This window comes from Rattus rattus, chromosome 15, assembly GCF_011064425.1.
Source record: "Rattus rattus isolate New Zealand chromosome 15, Rrattus_CSIRO_v1, whole genome shotgun sequence".
Classification (NCBI taxonomy): domain Eukaryota; kingdom Metazoa; phylum Chordata; class Mammalia; order Rodentia; family Muridae; genus Rattus; species Rattus rattus.
The window spans coordinates 51,775,132-51,797,343 of record NC_046168.1 but is presented as its reverse complement, the minus strand read 5'-3'; the positions used below and the strand labels follow the sequence as shown (position 1 = coordinate 51,797,343).

Here is a 22,212-nt window from a genome sequence, read left to right as displayed (position 1 = left end):
CATCACCTGACAAACTGCTCGAAATCATCAGGGAGTGCCATTTACCCTTGAGTAAAGCTAAGAATCATTAAAAACCAAAAAGAAGCAAAAGTGGCGTTTACGTTCTATTCAGAGCACAGAACAGAAGCCAAACAGGAATGGGGAGTTAAGAGGTGGATCTCAGTGGGGTGGAATTAATCTGCCTACGAAGGAAGAAACATTAGATTGCGGGTGCACAGCTTCATTGAGTACTACAGTAACCAATCAGCTGCCAGGATCAAAGTCAAGACACTTCCAACCTGGACACCTAAGATGCTAATGTTAAACTCGTATTCTTACCAGCAAAACTGCAGCTCTGTTGAAAAAGTTTCTATCTGCAATGTGCATCTACGTGTGCCAAACCTCACTGAATATATTTTATTCATGTTTAAATTGGTGTCAAAGTTTAAGGTACACCAGGCAAAGTGGCTCCCATGCACAATTCTAGGACTTAGAAGGCTGAAGCAGGAACACTGTTGTGAGTTTGAGGCCAGCCTGTGCTAGAGAGTAAAACAGTTGTTTCTAGAACAAGTCCTTCCTGAGGTGAGGAGTGAAACGAGAAGCTGAGCACCACTGGCCACGGGATCCCAGGCTGGCCATTACAGACACTGTGCATAAGGTGACAAGCCCTCACTACCTCAAGGAGAAGTGTGGCACCTGGCAAGCCAGTGCAGCTGACAAAGGCACTCGCGGGCAGGCCGGACCACCTGGATCGGCTCCCCAGGATCCACAAGGTGGAAACAAAGAACTGACGCCCACAAGTTCCCTGACCTCCACAAGGATGTGATACCATATGCACGCACACACACACACTCTCACAAACACACACACACACACACACACACACACACATATACACACACACTTAAAATGTAATAACAAAGAATAATGGGGCATTAATTCTAAGTCACAAAATTAAAAAGAAATTATATTAGGTTAACTGAATGTTATTTATTGAGGGCAAAAGATTTTCTACCCAGAAATCTAAAAAGTGCATTCTCTGCTTTTCCAAAGGTAAGACTCCATGTTCCTAGCTTTGGAACTCAGTGTGACCTCAGACAGACAGCTCAGCGGAAAGCAGGAAGAGGATGTGTGTAGCCAAGGCCCAGCACTGCCCTATAAGACAGATGAGGACTTGAACAGTGAGATACCAGGATTACTGGTAAATGTGCTACAGTGAAACCCTCATGCTATTTTTTGTAAATAAATTTGTAAGGGATTTGGGGATGAGGCAAGTAGACCCTCACGGGTAGCTGTCGGACTCTCTGTTGCTTGGTTACCTTAAATAGTCAGCTGAGCTATCTCTACACAATACTGGCCATCCCTGAACACTCCACAGACACTGTAGGAAAGCTACAGGGCAACCTCAGCTGCTTGCCCAGAGCTGTTCAAACCCTCTGTAGCCATATTTTGATATCATGAGACAAGCCTAAGTAAGTTCTAGATGACCCAAAACAATTTCCCAGTAGACTCAAGGGACAACACTTCCTCTGGTGGCCTACCATAGACTCTACCGACTGGTAGGTACCAAAGGGCAGTGCTTTGAGTGCTGTGAAAGCCCCTCCTCTGGCTATCACAGAGCAGCCCGACCGATGGTTCTCTTGGTGAGCTAAAGGGCGACGCTCTCCTAAGAGGCAACATTAGGCTTCTCTTTAATCTTTATTTGCTTATTGCTAGTAGAGTGGGCTAAGAGACTGCAGTCCAGCCACGCTGGAGGCAGCAGAGACTGCTGAGTGTCAGCAGAGCTGTCCAAGTGCCAAGGCTTCAGTGCCAGCTCAAGAGGGAGCTCGAGAAGGGAAACCAGGGGCCGTGGTGGCTGGAAGACTTTCACGAGTACTGCTAGCCCTTGGAGTCCGAGCCATCTCAGGCTTGGACGCTGTGACACTAGCTATAGTCAAGAGGTAGGGAATCCTCCAATGCCAACTCCTGCCAGCATCTTAAGGAATTCCAAATCTCCTAGGCTTGCAGGGAGCTGTTCTCTTGTAGAACCTTTATAAACACTTAGAGATGGAAGGGCCTGGGCATTTGAGGCTTGCAGGAGAACTGTAACACCAGAGGGTGCCACCTCCTGCCACTGTTGCTCCTGTCCAGTGCTGAGTAACAAGCCCTGGAAGGAGCCTCTCCCTCCTTACGCTTTCTAACCATGTTCAGCAACAGGATCTGAAACATCTGACTGACCATGTTTACAACTGCTCAAAGTACCACCCTTTGCTCCTGCCAACAGCCACAGAAAACAGGGAAAAGGCTCATGCAAGTTTTCCTTTCACTAAAAATAATACTATAGTTCTCTTTAAGGTTGTCTAAAGGTTTCAACCAAATCTGAAGTGGAAGAACAAGACCTCTCTACCAAGAGCTTAAGGTTAATCTTTAAAGGTCAGCACTGCCAAGGCTATGCCGAGTTCATAGCCACCCTGGTCTGACAGCGCCAGGAGAGTTCTATAAAGGGTGACAGGCTTGAGGTGCATGAAAAATGCAAAACCACTTTCTTTGACCTGTAAGACATTACAGATCAGTCACTACACGGAAGCTCTCAGGTACCTTCTGAAACACCTGTGGCCCCTGCTCTTCCAGGGCTGTCCTGGTGCAAGGTCAGTTACTCTAAGAACTACCTACCACCAAGAGAGAAAGTCTGACAGAGCCATAAAAATGGAAAGCACTCTCATTCTACTCCTTCTCAATTTGAAGAAGTAAATAAATGAAATGAAACGTGTATTAACAATGATTCATATGCTAAATGAGTGGATAAAACAACACTGAGACGATTCCAATTCTACTATAACCAAACAAAGCAAAGACCCAGCTTGCCTAGCTTGTGCCATCCCAGTGCCAGCAGGGAGGAGACGGTAGAAAGCCTAGAGTCTAACAGTGCTGTCTTTGCAGGCAGACCACTCCATGATGGGCACCAGAAGCAGCCAGGAGAGATGAGGCGTGGTTCATGTCCCAGTTACTTGCCGCCCCTCCCCCACCTCAATATCAGTTGTCAGTTAAGACAGAGGATGCTCCAGAGCCAGATTCTTAACACGATGGGAAACAGCCAAGCTTCTGTCGGATTTACTTGTGCAAGAACAGGACAACCTCTACTGGAAAGGACAACAGCAGAGGGCTGTTAATTCCAAGGTGACAGTTTATCTTACAAAGATTTTAGACCATCCATGACGAAAAAACTTTAATCATCAATTACAAATATATCCTTCACTCCAGTCTCAAAATCCACAGCAGCACACAGTGATAGATCTTGCAATTAAAGACCAAAGCAGACAAACAAAAGAACATCATGGAAGCGGTGTGAGGAAAGATGCCTCCCTACTCCTGTAGGAGAAAGAAAGCCAGCAGAGAGCCTGCCTGTCAAATTCAGAGACCAGGAGGAATCCGATGCATTCAAGGTATGGAAATGGAGCTATTAGGGCACAGAGTCCACCACAGGTCTTTCTTAGGGAAAGGAATGGAGTCTGAAGTACACACAACAGACGCCTGCTCGAACCCTCCCCAGGAAGGACACGGCAGGTAAGGGCACTGGGTCTGAGGGAGACTCTCAACTGCACGACCACACACCATCTAGGCTGGCCTGAGGATGACAGTGAACTTTTGATCTTCTTGCCTCTGCTTCCCAAGTGTAAGTAACCGGATTTTAGAAGAGATCTCCAGCAGAACTGTAGGTTCTGCAAAAAAAGAGAGAAGACTCATGGTGTCAGGGTCAGTCAGAATCAGGGACATCCAGACACTCCAAAGTATGGCACCAGCTCTCTACAGGCTCAGTGAAGGAAGGAGAGAGGACAGGACACTACTCACGCCATCCTGTGAAGAAAGCCACATTGGGCATGTGACAGTGCACAGAGTGGGAAAGAGATCACAGACTCATGGCGACTGTGCCTGCCGACATAACACAAGCCAATAGCAACAGCTCCACTCCAAGAGTTCAACCATGTTGTTTTGTTTTAAACCAACCAACGGGGCAGGGAGACGCTCTGAGTAAAGGTGCCAGCTGCCAAACTTGCTGTCCTGAGCCCTGAGTTTGGACTTACATGGTGGGAGGAGAAAAATACGCCTGGAAGTTGTCCTCTGCCCTTCCTAATCACTCTGGCATACCTCGCAAGTCCACACGCCTTCCCTCCAAAAAAGTGAGTACATAAATGTAATAAAATCCAAACAAGGTGACTACCCATGTAGAAGCAGGTTCAAGGAGAAGATTGTTTATAAGAGTTTATAATACATGCAACCACTGAAAACACCCAGTCACCAGTAACAAAACTTCACATATGAGGGAGGGAGGAGGGACGGTCTCCAGTGTGACAAGGAAAATGCCACAAACTCCACAAGCTCCCCAGAGACAGTATTTCACTCAAGACTGAAGGAAAGGTGCCACTCAAGTCCTCTGGTCAGTGCAACTGACAGAGCCAGGAACCAGATCCAGAAAAATGTACTTGCTTGACTTGAAACAAGCGCCATCAAAGTCCAGGGTCTCTGAGGAGCAAGGAGAGGTTCACAATGCAGTGACACACGCCTGTGACCCAGCAGGGGGAAGCTGCGGCAGGAGGACTGCAGGCTTCATCCCACACGGGCTAAATAGAGACTGTCTCAAATTGCTAACCAACCCATCCCTGTCCGCATGCCCCTCTGTGGTAGGACAGGGCTGAAAAAGACCTCAGTAAACTATCATGGATGCTGGGATTGGGATCCTTAGATCCCTGTAAAAGCCTGGTGTGGCCACACATGCTCCTTTCATCCCGGTGCAGGAAGGCAAACAGGCACATCCTGTGGAATTCAGTGAGCAGCCTGCTTGCTTACTAAGTTGGTCAGCTCCGACTCTGTCTTAAACTATAAAGTTATGAGCACATGAGGCTGCCAGGGGCACACTAACCTTGGCTGGTCTGTCTCCACATGCACATGCACATGTGTGTGCATACACCCACACACCTCTTCATATCACCCTCCTCCCAGAAACAAATGACAGCAAACAGACCGCATGTAAGCCTATGTAAACGTGAGGAAGAGAGCATGCGCAGAGAAACAGTGAAACAAACGGTGAGACACTGGAAGGTGAGGGTGTCGGTAACAACTCAACATGAAAACACAGCTCACAACAAAAACACTGCTAAGTAGAACTCCACAAAACTCATGGAGTAAAAACTTACTATCCTATCAAAGGCCAGTTAGGAGGTAAACAGACAAACTACAGTAAACTGAGAAAATGCTTGTTTCGGTGGAAAACACACAAAGACAAGTTAGCAGTAATAACCAAAAAGTTCAATTAGAGAATGGGCAAAACCACAGTTATTTCACCAGAGTAACCATCTCCAATGGATGCTCCGTGCTCAGTGAACCCCTAAGAGGGCCGTGTTTGGCTCTCTGGCTCTACCTTCCACATGGACCTCCATCATCTTAAGTTCAGTCAGCCCCTGAATTCACCTGGCCAGGGGAACCTGTATCTCACCCTGCTTCAGGCACCAAGAGTGGGATCAGATGACATCACCCACCAACTGGACACAGTCGGCTCTCAAGCCACACATTTACTGAGCCTGAGTCTCATTAAGTAGCCTGCATATTTCCCTGACTTCACTTATTGACAAGTCTAGGGGACTCCACTGTACTTCTAGCCCCCAAGTACAAAGCAAAACTTACAACTTCACAGCCAGGGCGACAATGCTCACCCAGGATGATGCCTGGTGCTGTTGCCAAGCACCCTGTCACAATGGGTCTGCAGAGTTCCAGGCCCAGCATGGGCTGGCTGTCACTCTCATAGAGCTACAAGGCTGAGCTCCCAGAAGTATAGCAGGCATGGGAGCCCTGGGACAGGCAAAGCAGGAGCCACACGAGTTGTAGGATGGCTGGAAGAGTGGTCCCTGCCACTATGCTAGGGGTCTGGCATGGGCCGAGGATTCTCTACTGTTTTCCAAGGCCACTGTGAATGGCTGCACCTGTGGTGGGTATGAGTACAGACGAGGAAGCCACCAGTGCCAAGCATGGAGCACTGAAGCAGAGCACATGAGACTCAGCAGAAAGGAAGAAGTCTCTAGTTTAAATCAAAAGGGAGTATTCCACATGGTGGTAGTCTTAGAAAAAACACTCTAGTTTCCTCACCCAGCAAAGAAGGGCTTCTGGCAGGGTAGTCTGACCAAGGTGGGATAACAGTTCTCAGCTACATTCCTTGGGTGTCCACAGACACGGACAAGGAGTATATTCCTCAGCATGTGATGCGCCTGGCTCCCCAGACACAGTTCTCTGCACTCAGACATAGGCAGTGAGAAGGGAGGGGTGGGGCCCCACTTTTCCCTATGTAGACGGGTCAGTTCATCAGCTGTGGAATCAGGGTCATGACTCAGTAGTTCTCACACTGGCGACCTTGCAGCGTTTCTAAGGCTCCTGTGCATTCCAGCAAGGTAGCAGAGTACGGTTTCCTGACACGGTCCCTGGCAGCCTCCAAAGTGAACTAGGCTAAGGTGACATGTTGGTGTCCATTGTCAAGTGTATACAGCGACAGAGTGATGACTGCCATCCTCTTATGTACCAAGACAGGTCGGCAACCTGGATGCACCAGATACTTGCAGGTCTAAAAGAAAACATCGCCTCCCCAGAAAGCACCACCAGAAACTGGCTCCTGCAGCTGCATGAGGCAGCGCCCGCCACATTTCAGATATGGCTTCCTCTGCTGCCGTATTAAAAGCTTTATTGAGCTCAGCCTGCCAGATGCAAATTATTTTCAGACAACACTTACTTTTCACTCGTCTTGGAAATCCCTAGTCTACTGACACACGCTTAAACAAAGTGGAATAATTACAGAAAGATCGTACCTAACGCTGTACTCACCTTAGGACAAGGTGCCTTTGCTTTTTATTTAAGGAAAAATAAGTGGGAGGCTGGGTTGGCTCCGCAGCGTGGAAGGCAGACTGCGCAGGTGTTACGCAGGTGCACACCAGCACATACTGACTTTGCGGCTGCTTTAAACTCTGGAGGCACTGCTGTCCAACTGCAATTTAGAAACTGAATTTCAGAGATAGCCTTCAACGCACAGCTCCTTCTATTCTAACCCTTAGCAGGTCATAACGACACTGCAGAACAGCCAGCGACAGAAACGTGAACCCCTTCACCACTGGGACTGTGTGCTCAAAGGGGAAATCTTAGGGTGCTGCTTGTTCCTGACACTAAAGTCAAAACCTTGCTGTCTCCATCACGTGTGAGATGGCTTCATAACAGGGTTGCTTCTTACAAAGACCCAGACCTGAACTTCAAAACCCAACCTCTGACCTCCAGAAAGCCAATCACTTAGAAGCAGGGATTTAACCTAGTACGCCCATGTGAAGGGACCTCCACAAACCCCAGAGTCGGTTCACAGAGATTTAGAGTGTGTCCCAACTTCATAGGTGCTGAGGCTCTTCTGACAGTCTCCACTATCCCAGAAAGGCCCAGACCTTCCCCGACTCCTGCGTGAGTTCTCCATTGTTTCACCCTTTTCCCATATCTGCCTCTCTGGCTGACCAAAGCACACCCCTCCACAGCTACTACTGGCTGGGACGATGTGGAAGGACTCCACATCCAGAATAAAAAGGAAGTCTGTAGTCACCAGGCTCCTTGCTCCTCCCCTCTCTTGGTTTTGATTCTCAAATCCTGGATGCTGTGGTGGCCTCAACTCCCCCTGTGTCACTCGAGATGAGAAGAATACAGCCTGTATGGCCTCCTAGCACACCAGCCCAAAGAATACCACTTGGGTCCCAACACGGTCCGTTCCTGTTACACGTGACGGCTTTCTGACCATGTTCAGCAAGAAAGAAACAGAGAGTTTCACATCTTGCATCTCACTCCACTGCCCTCAGACTACTGCTAGGTCACACCTCCTAAAGCAAAACCTGGGTAACAGAGCCTGCACTCTCAGTAAACACTGCCAGGGATCAACCAATGCTCAACCCACCAGACCTTCCTCAGCAAAACCCAAGCACACATCGCCTCGGAATGAACAGGCGGCCCTAGAATGAAGCCTTTGTACTTAGTGATGTGTGGAGCTAGTGTTCGTCACACCCCAATACCTACAGCCTGAACACTTCTTCTCTCTCCACTGCCAGTCTCCTCCTGAGATCACCTAGTATCATGCATGACATGGGCCCCAGGTATCTAGCTCAGTCCCAAGACCACACTTGCCGACCTCCATATGTGCCTTCGTCCCACATGAAGGAGGTGTAGACTTACGGCCTCACCTGGTTCTGAGCTCTTTGGTACCACGTGTTTGACTTCTGGTACGCACTTTGCTCTGTGGCTTTCCTAGAAGACTTCAGAACATTCCCACTCCACCTTTCCACGTTGCCCTACACCTGTGCCTCTGGCTTTCATGTGCCAGAGAAGCAGAGATAACAGAGGTGACAGAGCAGAGGCCTCGGCACTGCTGCCCATCTCTTCGTTACAATGTATGTAGCATGAACATGTCCATACGAGTTATGTGCAAGGCAGGCCTGAGGCTGCCATCCTGTGACTTCTCAAGCACCCTCCACCTTCTATGTCTCAGGCAGGGCATCTCTCCCTGATTCAGGCAGCTGCCGCTCACTGATTTCACCATCCGCCTGGCTCCACCCGCCCTGGCACCAGTGAGACTGCACATGCCCTCCACTGTGGCCGACATCCATGTGCACTCTAGGTGCACCACCCACCCACCCCACCTCACTCGTGTCCCCACACACTCCTCCTCTCTATTTGCAAACCAAGACCTCAGAGATGAGGACAGCGTTACCATGGTAAAAGACACGTTGGCAAAAAGGTAAATGTTTACCTGAGATATTTGATGATAGTAAAATAAATCCAGTGCTCTGAACCAAACTCAAGATTTCTCATACTGTGACACGAGTGTGACTGTTACCTCACACCTGCTCCGACTAGGTTTCTCATACTGTGACACGAGTGTGACTGTTACCTCACACCTGCTCCGACTAGGTTTCTCATACTGTGACACGAGTGTGACTGTTACCTCACACCTGCTCTGACTAGGTTTCTCATACTGTAACACTGAGTATGACTGTTACCTCACACCTGCTCTGACTAGGTTTCTCATACTGTGACACTGAGTGTGACTGTTACCTCACACCTGCTCTGACTAGGCTTCTCATACTGTAACACTGAGTGTGACTGTTACCTCACACCTGCTGACTAGGCTTCTCATACTGTGACACTGAGTGTGACTGTTACCTCACACCTGCTCTGACTAGGCTTCTCATACTGTAACACTGAGTGTGACATACTGTTGCACTGAGTGTGACTGTTACCTCACACCTGCTCTGACTAGGCTTCTCATACTGTGACACGAGTGTGACTGTTACCTCACACCTGCTCTGACTAGGTTTCTCATACTGTGACACTGAGTGTGACTGTTACCTCACACCTGCTCTGACTAGGTTTCTCATACTGTAACACTGAGTGTGACTGTTACCTCACACCTGCTCTGACTAGGTTTCTCATACTGTGACACTGAGTGTGACTGTTACCTCACACCTGCTCTGACTAGGTTTCTCATACTGTATGTAACACCGAGTGTGACTGTTACCTCACACCTGCTCTGACTAGGCTTCTCATACTGTGACACTGAGTGTGACTGTTACCTCACACCTGCTGACTAGGCTTCTCATACTGTATGAAACACGAGGGTGACTGTTACCTCACACCTGCTCTGACTAGGTTTCTCATACTATATGTAACACCGAGTGTGACTGTTACCTCACACCTGCTCTGACTAGGTTTCTCATACTGTGACACGAGTGTGACTGTTACCTCACACCTGCTCTGACTAGGCTTCTCATACTGTGACACTGAGTGTGACTGTTACCTCACACCTGCTCTGACTAGGCTTCTCATACTGTAACACTGAGTGTGACTGTTACCTCACACCTGCTGACTAGGCTTCTCATACTGTGACACTGAGTGTGACTGTTACCTCACACCTGCTCTGACTAGGCTTCTCATACTGTAACACTGAGTGTGACTGTTACCTCACACCTGCTCTGACTAGGTTTCTCATACTGTGACACTGAGTGTGACTGTTACCTCACACCTGCTCTGACTAGGTTTCTCATACTGTAACACTGAGTGTGACTGTTACCTCACACCTGCTCTGACTAGGCTTCTCATACTGTAACACTGAGTGTGACTGTTACCTCACACCTGCTCTGACTAGGTTTCTCATACTGTAACACTGAGTGTGACTGTTACCTCACACCTGCTCTGACTAGGTTTCTCATACTGTGACACTGAGTGTGACTGTTACCTCACACCTGCTCTGACTAGGTTTCTCATACTGTAACACTGAGTGTGACTGTTACCTCACACCTGCTCTGACTAGGTTTCTCATACTGTATGTAACACGAGTGTGACTGTTACCTCACACCTGCTCTGACTAGGTTTCTCATACTGTGACACTGAGTGTGACTGTTACCTCACACCTGCTGACTAGGCTTCTCATACTGTAACACTGAGTGTGACTGTTACCTCACACCTGCTCTGACTAGGTTTCTCATACTGTGACACGAGTGTGACTGTTACCTCACACCTGCTCTGACTAGGTTTCTCATACTGTAACACTGAGTGTGACTGTTACCTCACACCTGCTCTGACTAGGTTTCTCATACTGTGACACTGAGTGTGACTGTTACCTCACACCTGCTCTGACTAGGTTTCTCATACTGTAACACTGAGTGTGACTGTTACCTCACACCTGCTCTGACTAGGTTTCTCATACTGTGACAGAGTGTGACTGTTACCTCACACCTGCTCTGACTAGGTTTCTCATACTGTAGCACTGAGTGTGACTGTTACCTCACACCTGCTCTGACTAGGTTTCTCATACTGTATGTAACACGAGTGTGACTGTTACCTCACACCTGCTCTGACTAGATTTCTCATACTATATGTAACACCGAGTGTGACTGTTACCTCACACCTGCTCTGACTAGGCTTCTCATACTGTAACACTGAGTGTGACTGTTACCTCACACCTGCTCTGACTAGGCTTCTCATACTGTAACACTGAGTGTGACTGTTACCTCACACCTGCTCTGACTAGGCTTCTCATACTGTAACACTGAGTGTGACTGTTACCTCACACCTGCTCTGACTAGGCTTCTCATACTGTGACACTGAGTGTGACTGTTACCTCACACCTGCTCTGACTAGGTTTCTCATACTGTGACACGAGTGTGACTGTTACCTCACACCTGCTCTGACTAGGCTTCTCATACTGTGACACGAGTGTGACTGTTACCTCACACCTGCTCTGACTAGGTTTCTCATACTGTGACACGAGTGTGACTGTTACCTCACACCTGCTCTGACTAGGCTTCTCATACTGTGACACGAGTGTGACTGTTACCTCACACCTGCTCCGACTAGGCTTCTCATACTGTGACAGAAAGTGTGACTGTTACCTCACACCTGCTCTGACTAGGTTTCTCATACTGTGACACTGAGTGTGACTGTTACCTCACCCCTGCTGACTAGGCTTCTCATACTGTGACACGAGTGTGACTGTTACCTCACACCTGCTCCGACTAGGTTTCTCATACTGTGACACGAGTGTGACTGTTACCTCACACCTGCTCCGACTAGGTTTCTCATACTGTGACACGAGTGTGACTGTTACCTCACACCTGCTCTGACTAGGTTTCTCATACTGTGACACTGAGTGTGACTGTTACCTCACACCTGCTCTGACTAGGTTTCTCATACTGTGACACTGAGTGTGACTGTTACCTCACACCTGCTCTGACTAGGTTTCTCATACTGTGACACTGAGTGTGACTGTTACCTCACACCTGCTCTGACTAGGTTTCTCATACTGTAACACTGAGTGTGACTGTTACCTCACACCTGCTCTGACTAGGCTTCTCATACTGTAACACTGAGTGTGACTGTTTCCTCACACCTGCTCTGACTAGGCTCTGCATAGCAGCCAAAATTGGCTGTGGCTAAGGCAGGAGGTGCCAAAACTTCTGTCCTTGTGTTCTGGGATCAGGTTACACTTGATAAGAGTATAGAATTTGCCAAATAGTATTGATCACAATAGAATCTGAAAGGAGGCTCAGTCTGAATTGTGAATAATTTCCTGAAAAAAAGAGAGTGAATTTATACTGCATGTAATTTTATAGACACTGAATGAATGAATGTCTAGCACAGGTACCTGCTGCAGAGGAAAGAGCTAGTACTCCATACCACTGGGAACTGAGGATAGATACACACAGCCAGGGAAAGCTCTGGCAGCATGGTGTGCGCCAAGGCATCTCCTGTAAGCACGCAGGCGGGCAGGCTGCACTGTACTTTTTTACGACCCCTCCCCAGAGAAGAACCCAGCAGAGAAGGAGCAGAAGTGAAGAGGCATTTGCTGCAGTGACTAACAGTGAGCCACACAGCCAGAGGCTGCCTTCACAAACCCATTAGCTTCCCAGGACCAGCACACAGGTCACCAAGAACACAGGTCTACTCTTCTGGGCGTCTGGGCAGATGCAGCATGGTTTGTCAGAGTGGCTGCTATGCTGTACCACAGTTAAAAGCAGTCACAGCCATCAACTCAGTGACTTGGTGACGTGACGGTCCAGGCTAAAGCAGCAGCACGTGGACACACTCCAGCACATAGTGGCTACCGGGAAGAAACCCAGCTGCAGTAATGATGACCTTTCCCTTTCACATGCGAAGCAGCGGGTGCATTCCAAGGGGCATCGGGGAAGCAGAGCCACTTCAGACCAGTCCTGAACGAACATCCGGGCTGTCCGTGCTGATCCTGCTTCCCGCTGCCTGTGTGTCACTGAGCTGGGCACAGGTGTGGACACAGGACTAAGCTCTTGCTTAGCTCTAAAATACTCTGCTGAAAACATGCAAACCGCTCAGGCCTGCCAAAGAGCACTTGCAGTCGGAGCAGAACCAGCAGCTCTACAGCTCTGGGTGGCTGACCCCCAGGGTGACCCCCGGGGTGTGTTGGTGCTTGTGGAAGAGCAGAGGTTGGGCAGTGGCTGTGTGCTGACTGCAAGTTGAACACGGTATCTACCGCCCCAAATCTCTAAGCTCTGTTTAAACAAACAGGACGTGCATTGGCTCCAGAAGGGTGGTCTGAGGGTTCAAAGGAGTGCTGGACTAAGACTGCACAGTAGGGACTGATAAGGGTCTGTCACCTGTGGGGCATCACTAAACCCACCATCGGATGACTTTTGATCTACTCCACTGTGCTCATATACCTGTCTGACAAAACATCTCTTCTCAGTGAATGGAAGAGTCCAGGTGGCTAAGACCGAGTGCCTGTGAGCAGAGACCTAGGAGGGCAGTAAGAGTGCCCTGGACCTCCTCTGCGAGGCACCCCAGGACTCTCTTGGGTACTCTATGAGCACTGAGCATCCTGTACGCACGGCTCATGGAGGTGTCCTATGCACTGGAAATCACCATTGTCAGGCAGGCAGCCCAGCACCAACTCAGGACCGACGAGAACCTCAGCTATCACTTGTCTATACGGTAGCCCAATAAAACCATCTTAACAGGTTCAGAAAGCTAATGTTCAACACTTTAGACACCCGTTTTCTCAGCAAAGGAGGCTTCCATGTGCTCTAACATACCTGAAGGAGGAGGGCTCTCCATGGATAAGTGGGGCACTGGAAAGAGCTGGTGCAGGACCCTGGGTGCCCATCCGGATGAGCTTGCCTGTGTTAGAGTCATAGATCCGAACCTCAGGACCAGGATGGGCCTTGGAATGGATGGGTGTTGGGTGGAACAAGGCTGTGGGAAGCATACTGTGTCTGTCTGGAAAGACTGCAGGGCTGTTATCCCTGTGGGATGAGAGCAAGGGACATGAATTATTAGTTATTAGTAACACATGGCCCAGGGACACAGGATCAAAGGGAGGCACAGCAATGTGAATGGCATGGATTGAGGAATGGGCACAATGAATCAGGGACAACAGACACCACAGGCTAGGCACCGAATGAGATGCTCTTTCAAATCCTTCACTGATGCTTCTGACGAAGATTGGCAACTCTGAGTTGTAGAACACAATGACGTGTAAAAATAGCATCATACTTAACCACCGCACCACCAGTGGGCCCTGCCTAGAGGAGCCCTCTGCCTTGGCAGGGCAACCTTTGTACTTTGTGGCTTTGTGATCTCTACTTGAACTGAAGATGACCACAGCTCCCCTCAGAAACTAGCATTTGTACTGACTGCCACTTGTCCCCAACAACCAAGTTTCTCACAAATACACAAAAGATGAGAGATTCCATTTTCCAATATGCCTCCCTTTGAGTAATCTTGTATTCCGGTGCCATAGCCTCTATCCCACACCGTTTCTTCGGTTCTGAGATCTAAACCAGCCTTTCTATGTGTGATATTATCAACCCTGAAGAAACACACGCAAGCTAGAACTTACTACTGAGTACCGCCACTGAGTCTTACTATGAGAAACCCCAGTTCTAACGCTTCTCTGGCTGTTACCAGTCACTCGTCTCGGACACAGAGGAACTGCAGCATCACTCTGCAAAGGCCAAGACCAGGGTGGACAGAGCTGACCCCCTCTCAGGCTCTGCAGCCTTGGGAGTCGGGTAGCATTTGTAATGGTTAATACAAGGCTCTGGCCGTGCCTGTGAGGATTATTCTGATTAAATTTATTAAAGGAAGACATCCTAGAAGTAGGTGGGGGTACCATTCTCTGGGCCTGGGGAGGACGGGGGTGTCCTGACACTACCCAAAGGAGAGCTGAGCACCAGTATTAATCATTCCCTCTTCCTAAATCCTGCTACAATGTGACTAGCTACCTCAAGCTCCTGTCACCATAACTTTCTACCAGATAGAAAATAAACCCCTTCCTCCTTTCAATTGTTGTCAGGGCATTGTGTCACAGCACCAGGACAAGTAGCTGACACGTGACGGGTCCTGGACGGACGCCTCAGCTATAAGGTTCTCAGCACTGTACCCAGCTGGAACTCAAGCTGTCCTGCTGACAGCACCGCTGGACACAAGAACAACTGAGGTTACAGAAGCTCCCGGCCCAGCTCGGGAAGATCACGGGGAAGGGGGTGGGGCCCAGGGAGGGGAGAGTGCATCAGATGTCTAGTTGTGGCTGGGTACTTCAGGGAACTGGAAGGAGAGAGGCAGTGTGGGACAGGATAGATGGGAGGGACCTACCTATGTGTCCGGGTATCCTCATCCACGAGCGGGAAGAGCTGCTCCTCTACCTTGTCCCAGCGCTCCAGGCAGCTCCACAGCCATTCAGGGCTGACCACATGCAGGTGTTTGCACTCCTGTGCCTGGCGCACCTTCTCTGTGCCTGCAGAGACAACATGTCAGCCTGCAACCATGAAGTACAGAGTGGGGCCTTCTGTTCCTCTTAGGAAGGAGCCCCACACCAGGCTTACAGACAAGCATCCTCCTCACCACTGGGGCAGAACTTCTTGTCAACACGGTTTCTGTTCACCTACTTCCTAATCCTTGAGCCTTCCCTGCAGACAGCCTGAGGTCTGCCTTCCACCTGCCGATCAAGATGGGCTCTGGTACCAGCCACGGCAAGAGATCCCTCAGGAGTCCCTGCTGACTCTCCCTGCATGGAGGCACACCATCTAACTTCTGAACTCGGGGCTTCCTTAACCAGTTTGGCACCTGGCCTGGTCTTGTCCCCTGCCTCACAATCTTCTCTTTTTGTCCTTCTGGGTCCTAAGGGCCCCTGGAAGGCTACTGACTCCCCACTGAGTGGCTCCTCACCCCTCTTCAGCTGATCCTGCCCTGTCCCAGTGTCTTATAGCCATTTTATACCCCATGCTGTAGGATGACCAACCGAGTCCCAGACCAGCCGAGTTTTCAAGGAAGTCACTCTCTTCAAAGGAAAAGGTAAAATGAGAACACGTCTCACATCTCAGAGCATCCCTAAGGCTGTAGTGTCCACAGAGAAAAAGCTTCACAACCAGGCAAAATAGACATGGACACTAGTTACTACAACAGTCTCTATGACAGAGACTATATAACACCTGCATGACAAGCACTTCGTCCACTGATTCATTTCCCTAGTAAGGCAGCCTGTTTGTAAACCGTCGTGCCTATAAAGACGCACAGCACTGTGACCTAGCCTGGAAGAGAGGGACGGAGCTGAAGCACTCCTGGCTGCACGTCCCTACCCACAGGAGCAGGGATGGTGGCACATACCGGCCCGCGCTGCAATGAGGTGAGTGGCCCTGTCTGGAGCGTCAGGGCTCAGCACCAGCTGGGTGAGGACCTTGGCTCCCAGAGCTGTGGCATGATAGTGCTCACGAGTCTTCTCCACAGGAAAGTTTGTTGGGTGCAGCCCACTGAAAATGACGGCCACATCTGCTAGCACCTTGCTCTTGAGCTCTGGCACAATTTTCCGTATATCTGGAGCTTCCTCAAGCTCCTTGTTGAGGTATCTGTCATACTTTGTGTAATAGTCAGTGTGTACTCGCACTAGGATCTCCTCGAGGTGTATCAAGTGGTCATCGTCATCTGTGTCCTCTTCCTCTTCCTCCCCAACACTCTGGTCTAGGGACTCGCCTGCAGTGACACCTGACTGTTCACTGTTCTGTGACTCTGTTTCAGCCTCCTTCCGGTCCACACTGCCGTTGCCCAGGCCACAGAGGCTGTCTCGCTCACCCTCCTCCTGAGTATCTGGGTCGGACACTTTGTCGTGTGGGTGGAGAGGCCCAGACTCTCCCGGGGGGCTTGCTGCAGATCTCCCCCCACTCGTGTCAGGGGGCCCACTGTGCTGTGGAACTTTTGTTCTATCCTGGGTGGCTGGAGACTTCTTTCTGCGTCTCCTCTCCTCATTCTCCCCGTCGGAAGCAGAGGAGAAGGACTTCTGGCCTTCTGACCTGCTGCTCTCGCTGCTCTCGCTGTCGCTGGACAGGTCAAAGTCCAAATCCTGGGTGGCATCTCCCTGAGTAGGTTGCGCTCCTGGTGCTGTCCGACTGTCCCACTCACAAGACACAGGGAGCTCTGGGGCTTCTGTCAGCTCTCGGCCACCAGAGCTGCTGGCAGGAGAGGCCCGGGTGAGGGACCAGGTTTCCTTCTCATCTGTTTTACTGGAAAAAACTCCTGGCACAGCCTCACCACCATTGAGCTCCCGGGAGGCCTTCCCAAGGCCATTGCTCTGTTCCACCCCAGGAGGTTTGCCTTCCTCAGGGTCCTTGACTGGCAGAGCTTGTTCCAAGATGTCCGCTCCTTTGGAAGAATGATTTACTAAATATACATACAAAAGGAAAAGTTCCCGTTATTTAATGGTAAATAACTTTTGAACCTAAACCTCACCCTTCTCCAGGACAGTCTGAACTGTCTGTCCTCTCTGGCTCAGGCCTAGGGAAATTTCTGATCTAAGAGCTGACAATAACCAGCTCATGTCTGTGGCCATGAACAGACCTTCTGCCTTTACAGCCTATGTGGGCGGGTGTTCCGGGGCAATGTCCTCATCTACGAAAAGTTTACCCTCGTTGTCTACTTCAGTGTCTACAGAAGCAATACATGCCTCTAAACATTCTATTTCAGTTCACCATAAAAACTTAAAACCAAAACTTGCAAACTGAACTTGGTGGTGCACACCTGTACCCCCATAGTTGGGAGGCCGAAGGAAGGGCCCGTGCTACATAGACAGACTACGTCTTAAAAGCTCCATAGAGAGAAATGTAATTTCCTTCAGATGACCTCTGGCTTCTGTGTGCCTCAGACTCGATTCCCTGCAGTTTTCACGCAGGCAACATAGACTGAGTCCCGGCTGTTTTCTAAGAATCTGCTGGTTCTTACAGGGGAACCACTGCACCTCACCTGTACCTCACACACACCTTCCTCCCTCCCTCTATGAGTGTACAATCCCAACTCCTGGGATGGAATGCAGCGGCATCACACTCAGACCAGTGTGACATCTCCCACCACTCCCCACCCTTCCCCTCCAGCACCAGGGACTGATCGTGGTAGACACAGACAGCACCAGCCCCGATATGATTTTTAAATATCCTACTTCTCATTATGGAAACCCAACTGCTTCAGGAAAGTTGAAATACAAATAAGAAGCAAAACAGAATGAAGTGAATATTCCATTACAGAGATTAAAAATAAAAGATAGACATTTACCAAAATGCTATTTTCACCCACCTTTTCTCCTTGTCTGAGATTCCCGGGCCCCAGGGGGTGCGTTCACATCACCTGTGCCTGGGAAATAGACATACTTCTTCACAGTTATGAGGTTAGGGGCGAACTTCCACACATCCTCTCGGTCATCAATGATGCAAACCATTGAATCTCCACAGGGAAAGAGATTTCTATGAGCAAACACATACGGTTTACACAGAAAGTGGTTTGCCAGTTACAATAATCTTTTATTCTGCTAAAAAGAACAATCGAGGACTTTCAGCTATCTATGAAGAGCAGAGAGCAGAGTCTGTAAAAGGAAGCATGCTATAACAGGGGGCTTTCATATGTTTGTAATTTATTGTTTTCCAGAGAAAGTAAAATTAAAATATTTTTCTCCATTGCTTGATTCTCCTTAACAAAACTTTAAAAAATGGGTAAATATTTCAGTCACAGGTCAGAACACAGCCCTGAAAACTCAGTTTTTGTAAACAATTGGGGCAGACCACATTAATAAACATAATAATAAACAGCGCAAAGGCCAAGTGTTCACCAGGCACCCTTACAGTGGACCTCAGCTGTCCCTGAGCACAGGACAGGGCCAGTCTATTCCTGCCCAGCGCTTCCATTAGACTCTATCACCCACCCCTTCAGACAGCTTTGGACTCCGAAGAAGCACCAATGCTACCTCCTGCTACCTCCTGCTTTGCTTTGCCCCCAGTTTGCTCCCTCTATACTATCTAGCAATAGTATTCTTCTAGTTAATAATAACGTGCACAATTTTCAAATCTCCATGGATCTCTTAATCTAAAAATGAAACTTCAAAGGAAGATGTCTGTATATCCACACCCCGTTCACTGCCATACAGAACTGCTATGGTCCAGCTCTTAAGAGAAACACACTATAGAAACAAATGACACTTGACAATGAGAACGGTGGGCACAGCTCTCTACTGGTAGGAATGGGACACATCTTATGCAAAATGACAAATTTCAGACATAGGGCTGCTTCCCAAGCAGGACTGAGGAAGAGCAAGCCCGGTCACAGAGCTTAGAGAAAGACAGAAAACAGACAGATGACAAAAAAGGAAGATGGGAAACAGCAAAGATAAAGCAAGTTTGGCTGTTTATTGGGTGTTATTCACTAGAGGAATGTACACCAGGCAAATTCCTAGGACACTGTAACTCTGAGAGGCTGGCACTGGTGTCCTCATCTTTCAACCCAGAAAGTCGTGTGGAACAAAAACGGGACCTTCTGGCAGCTGCTGTGCCCACAATGCTGTGTGCATCCTACAGGCCCCGCACCTTCTCTGGCCTGCGCCTTCCTTCTCTAGGCTACTTTGCCTTCTCAGCCCTAACCCTTCACCTGTGTGGTCAGTGCTTCACCTCTGCAGCAGTGAGCTCTACCCTGAGGCCTAATCTCTGAGGCCAGCTGGTAAAGGGCGACATGGAAGGCAATGACTGAGGTGAAGAGAAGCTAACACCCAGCATGTGTGGGGCAAGATGACCATCGCGCCTCTTCTGAACCACACAAAGGTAGTTTCAGAACGATATGGCCTGGAATAGGAAACAGGACAGGAGGACACAGAAAGAGTTGGGTTCTCTCAGGGCCTGTGATGCTCTGAACGAGAATGGACCCCATAGGCTCACATTTCCATATGCTCCCTACAATGACAGACTCACACTCTGAAACTGTGAGCAAGCCCCTAATTAAATGCTTTCTTTTGTAAGTTGTTTCCGTCATGGTGTCTTATTACAGCGACAGAACATTAGCAGAGGCAGGGCCCAAGCACCCAGAACAGGAACAGGACCCACGTGGGAGGAATGCAATGCAGGGTCTAATCTAGAAACGACCTGTCTGAGTACTCTACGGGTTACGCTGAAAGTTGGAGGTTACATTCCTAGAAAATGTTAATCACAGAACTATTACGCTACTTCTCAAAATTCCATTTTTAAAGAGGAAAGTGAGTAGTAAGTTGTCTCCATGGAAATTCAGCCAAGTACTTACCTAAGGTTTCCTGTTTTAGAAAACGGGTCAATACATTCATCTCTAGACAATATTCGATGAGAAAAAAGCTTCTTCTCAGGGTCCAAAAAGCCTGTAGAAAGATGGGACAGAGGTCATGCTGTGCACACAGCACCCCACACCATGCCTTGTGCAGTTTGGGTCTGTTCTTCTTGACCCACGGATCTAGAAGTTTCAGTCCACGGTTATCTGACCCTCTGTTTGAGGCCTTTAACAACATAGTACATCAAAGCTGGAACACGAACTTTGGGGAAACTGCCCACTCCACAGCAATTTAAACAGGAGGGGCATAGCCCCAATATTCCCTTTAAGGACACTGCCCTAACTTCCTCCCACTAGACCCTACTTCCTCTTCCTAAAGGCTGAACTAATTCCTACTCCCAGTAGTGTCCACAGTCACTGTGCTGTGTCCCGTGAAGCAGCACACGTAGGACTTAGTTCTTTGGGTGTGACTAGCACTGGATTTCACACCTTGTCCACAGCTGTCCCCAGGCCTGCCTGGGAGAATTTATACTCATGTTCTTGAAGGTACGTCTGGAGCTCTAGTGGATACTGCGTCCCACTCTGTCCAACACTCTCTGGATGAACTAGATACTAGACGTTTCCACAAAGCCACAGCTAGAAACGGAGTAGGTGCCTAAGGCCTTGAGTGCTTGACTCGCCCAGGAAGACACAGCAGCAGGACTTGCTTTTGGCAGCCCCACAAAGCCAGGGCTGTTAGCAGACTCTTGTGGCGTGGCCCTGCCGATGACATCATCAGCATAGACACTATGAAAGCAGCAGGCAACAACATGCTCTCTCATGCTTCAGGTCTGAAAGCAGACTGGCACCCTTCCCTTTCCTCTTACTTTACCCTTCTCACTGGGGCCTCTCTGACAAGAACTGAGTGTCAAAAGGACTAATGATGGTCTGACCTACAACAAACTCAGGGATGTGGCCTCTTACTCAGTACTGACGCAGTCTCCAAGCCTCCTTCATGCTGGACCTTGTTGTGTTCATGAGGTCACATCAACAGAACAGTTTCTACAAGGAAGAGTGAGTGACTCTAGAGCAGTGGTTCTCACCCTTCCTAATGCTGTGACCTTTAATGCTATGCTTCATGTTGAGGCTCTGGACCATAAAACTATTCTTGTGGCTACTGTAATTTTGCTACTGTTATAAATCATAATGTAAACATTTGATATTTATAATATCTGATATGCAACCCCTGTAAAGGGCTCTTCAGCCCACAGGTTGAGACCTCCTGCTTTAGGATGTGTCCAGCGACTGTCTCAAATACCTATGGTCAAGATGATCTGAAAGACCCAAATAAGACATACTGGCATTGCCACTAGATGGACAGGATGTTCGACCAGAATCCAAATCAAGACGTCTATTCATGCTTAATCTCAGTGGGTGTTTATCTTGTGATGAAAGAGGAGAATGGGCACAACTGTTCAAAAGGAAATCGCTCCGTTGTAGTTTTGTGACACAGATCTATTAATGACTACGATGATATACAAATCCTATATGACAAGAACTCTGCATGGATGTGCACGGACACAGACAAGCTATGCAGACTATGCAAACAAACACACTCAGCACGAGGAGAGGGAACACGTGCACGTGACAAGAGGAGGGAGTACACATGCACGTGACAGCACAGAGTATTTTCTAATTTTTAATGTTTCTGATACCTTTAACTGAAAGTATCAAAGCACTCATTTAACTGGGATGTTTTCTTCATTAGACTCTGCTGGTGCCTCTCCCAGTCACCTGCCTAAAGCTTGCCCCATTACCACTATTAGCCTGCGTCACTAATCAGCACCCAGAGAGGCGAGGTTTCAATGGGAAAGCCACAGCCCGGGTGTGGATCTGCCGTTTAATAGAGAGGCCTCAGCTGTTGGAGCTGGTAATTTACCACCCACAGGGAGCTACTCATCACCGCTCTGCAGGCTGTAAGCCCAAGATGAAGGCATCAGCAGCTTCCCTGACAGGTGGTGGCTGTTCTGCTGAGGGTACCTCCCAAGGTCACCTCCTAATAGTCACCTTGCTGATTAAAGGTTAGCATATTAAGTCAGTGCACAGAGCTCTTCTTTATTGGTCTGAGATGCCTTACCTTTC

The 22,212-nt window shown here is 48.9% G+C and overlaps 1 protein-coding gene across 1 annotated transcript in view; it reads right to left on the bottom strand.

Annotated features, from left to right (window-relative positions):
* Ctdp1 (CTD phosphatase subunit 1) overlaps nt 1–22,212 on the bottom strand; it is a 41,535-nt gene that overhangs the window by 4,297 nt on the left and 15,026 nt on the right. The window contains exons 6-10 of the mRNA XM_032885393.1: nt 20,092–20,182; nt 18,109–18,275; nt 16,156–17,202; nt 15,145–15,286; nt 13,584–13,793 (exon numbers count right to left, since the gene is read on the bottom strand). Coding sequence (XP_032741284.1) covers nt 13,584–13,793; nt 15,145–15,286; nt 16,156–17,202; nt 18,109–18,275; nt 20,092–20,182 — 1,657 coding nt within the window. The remainder of the gene's footprint in view (nt 1–13,583; nt 13,794–15,144; nt 15,287–16,155; nt 17,203–18,108; nt 18,276–20,091; nt 20,183–22,212) is intronic.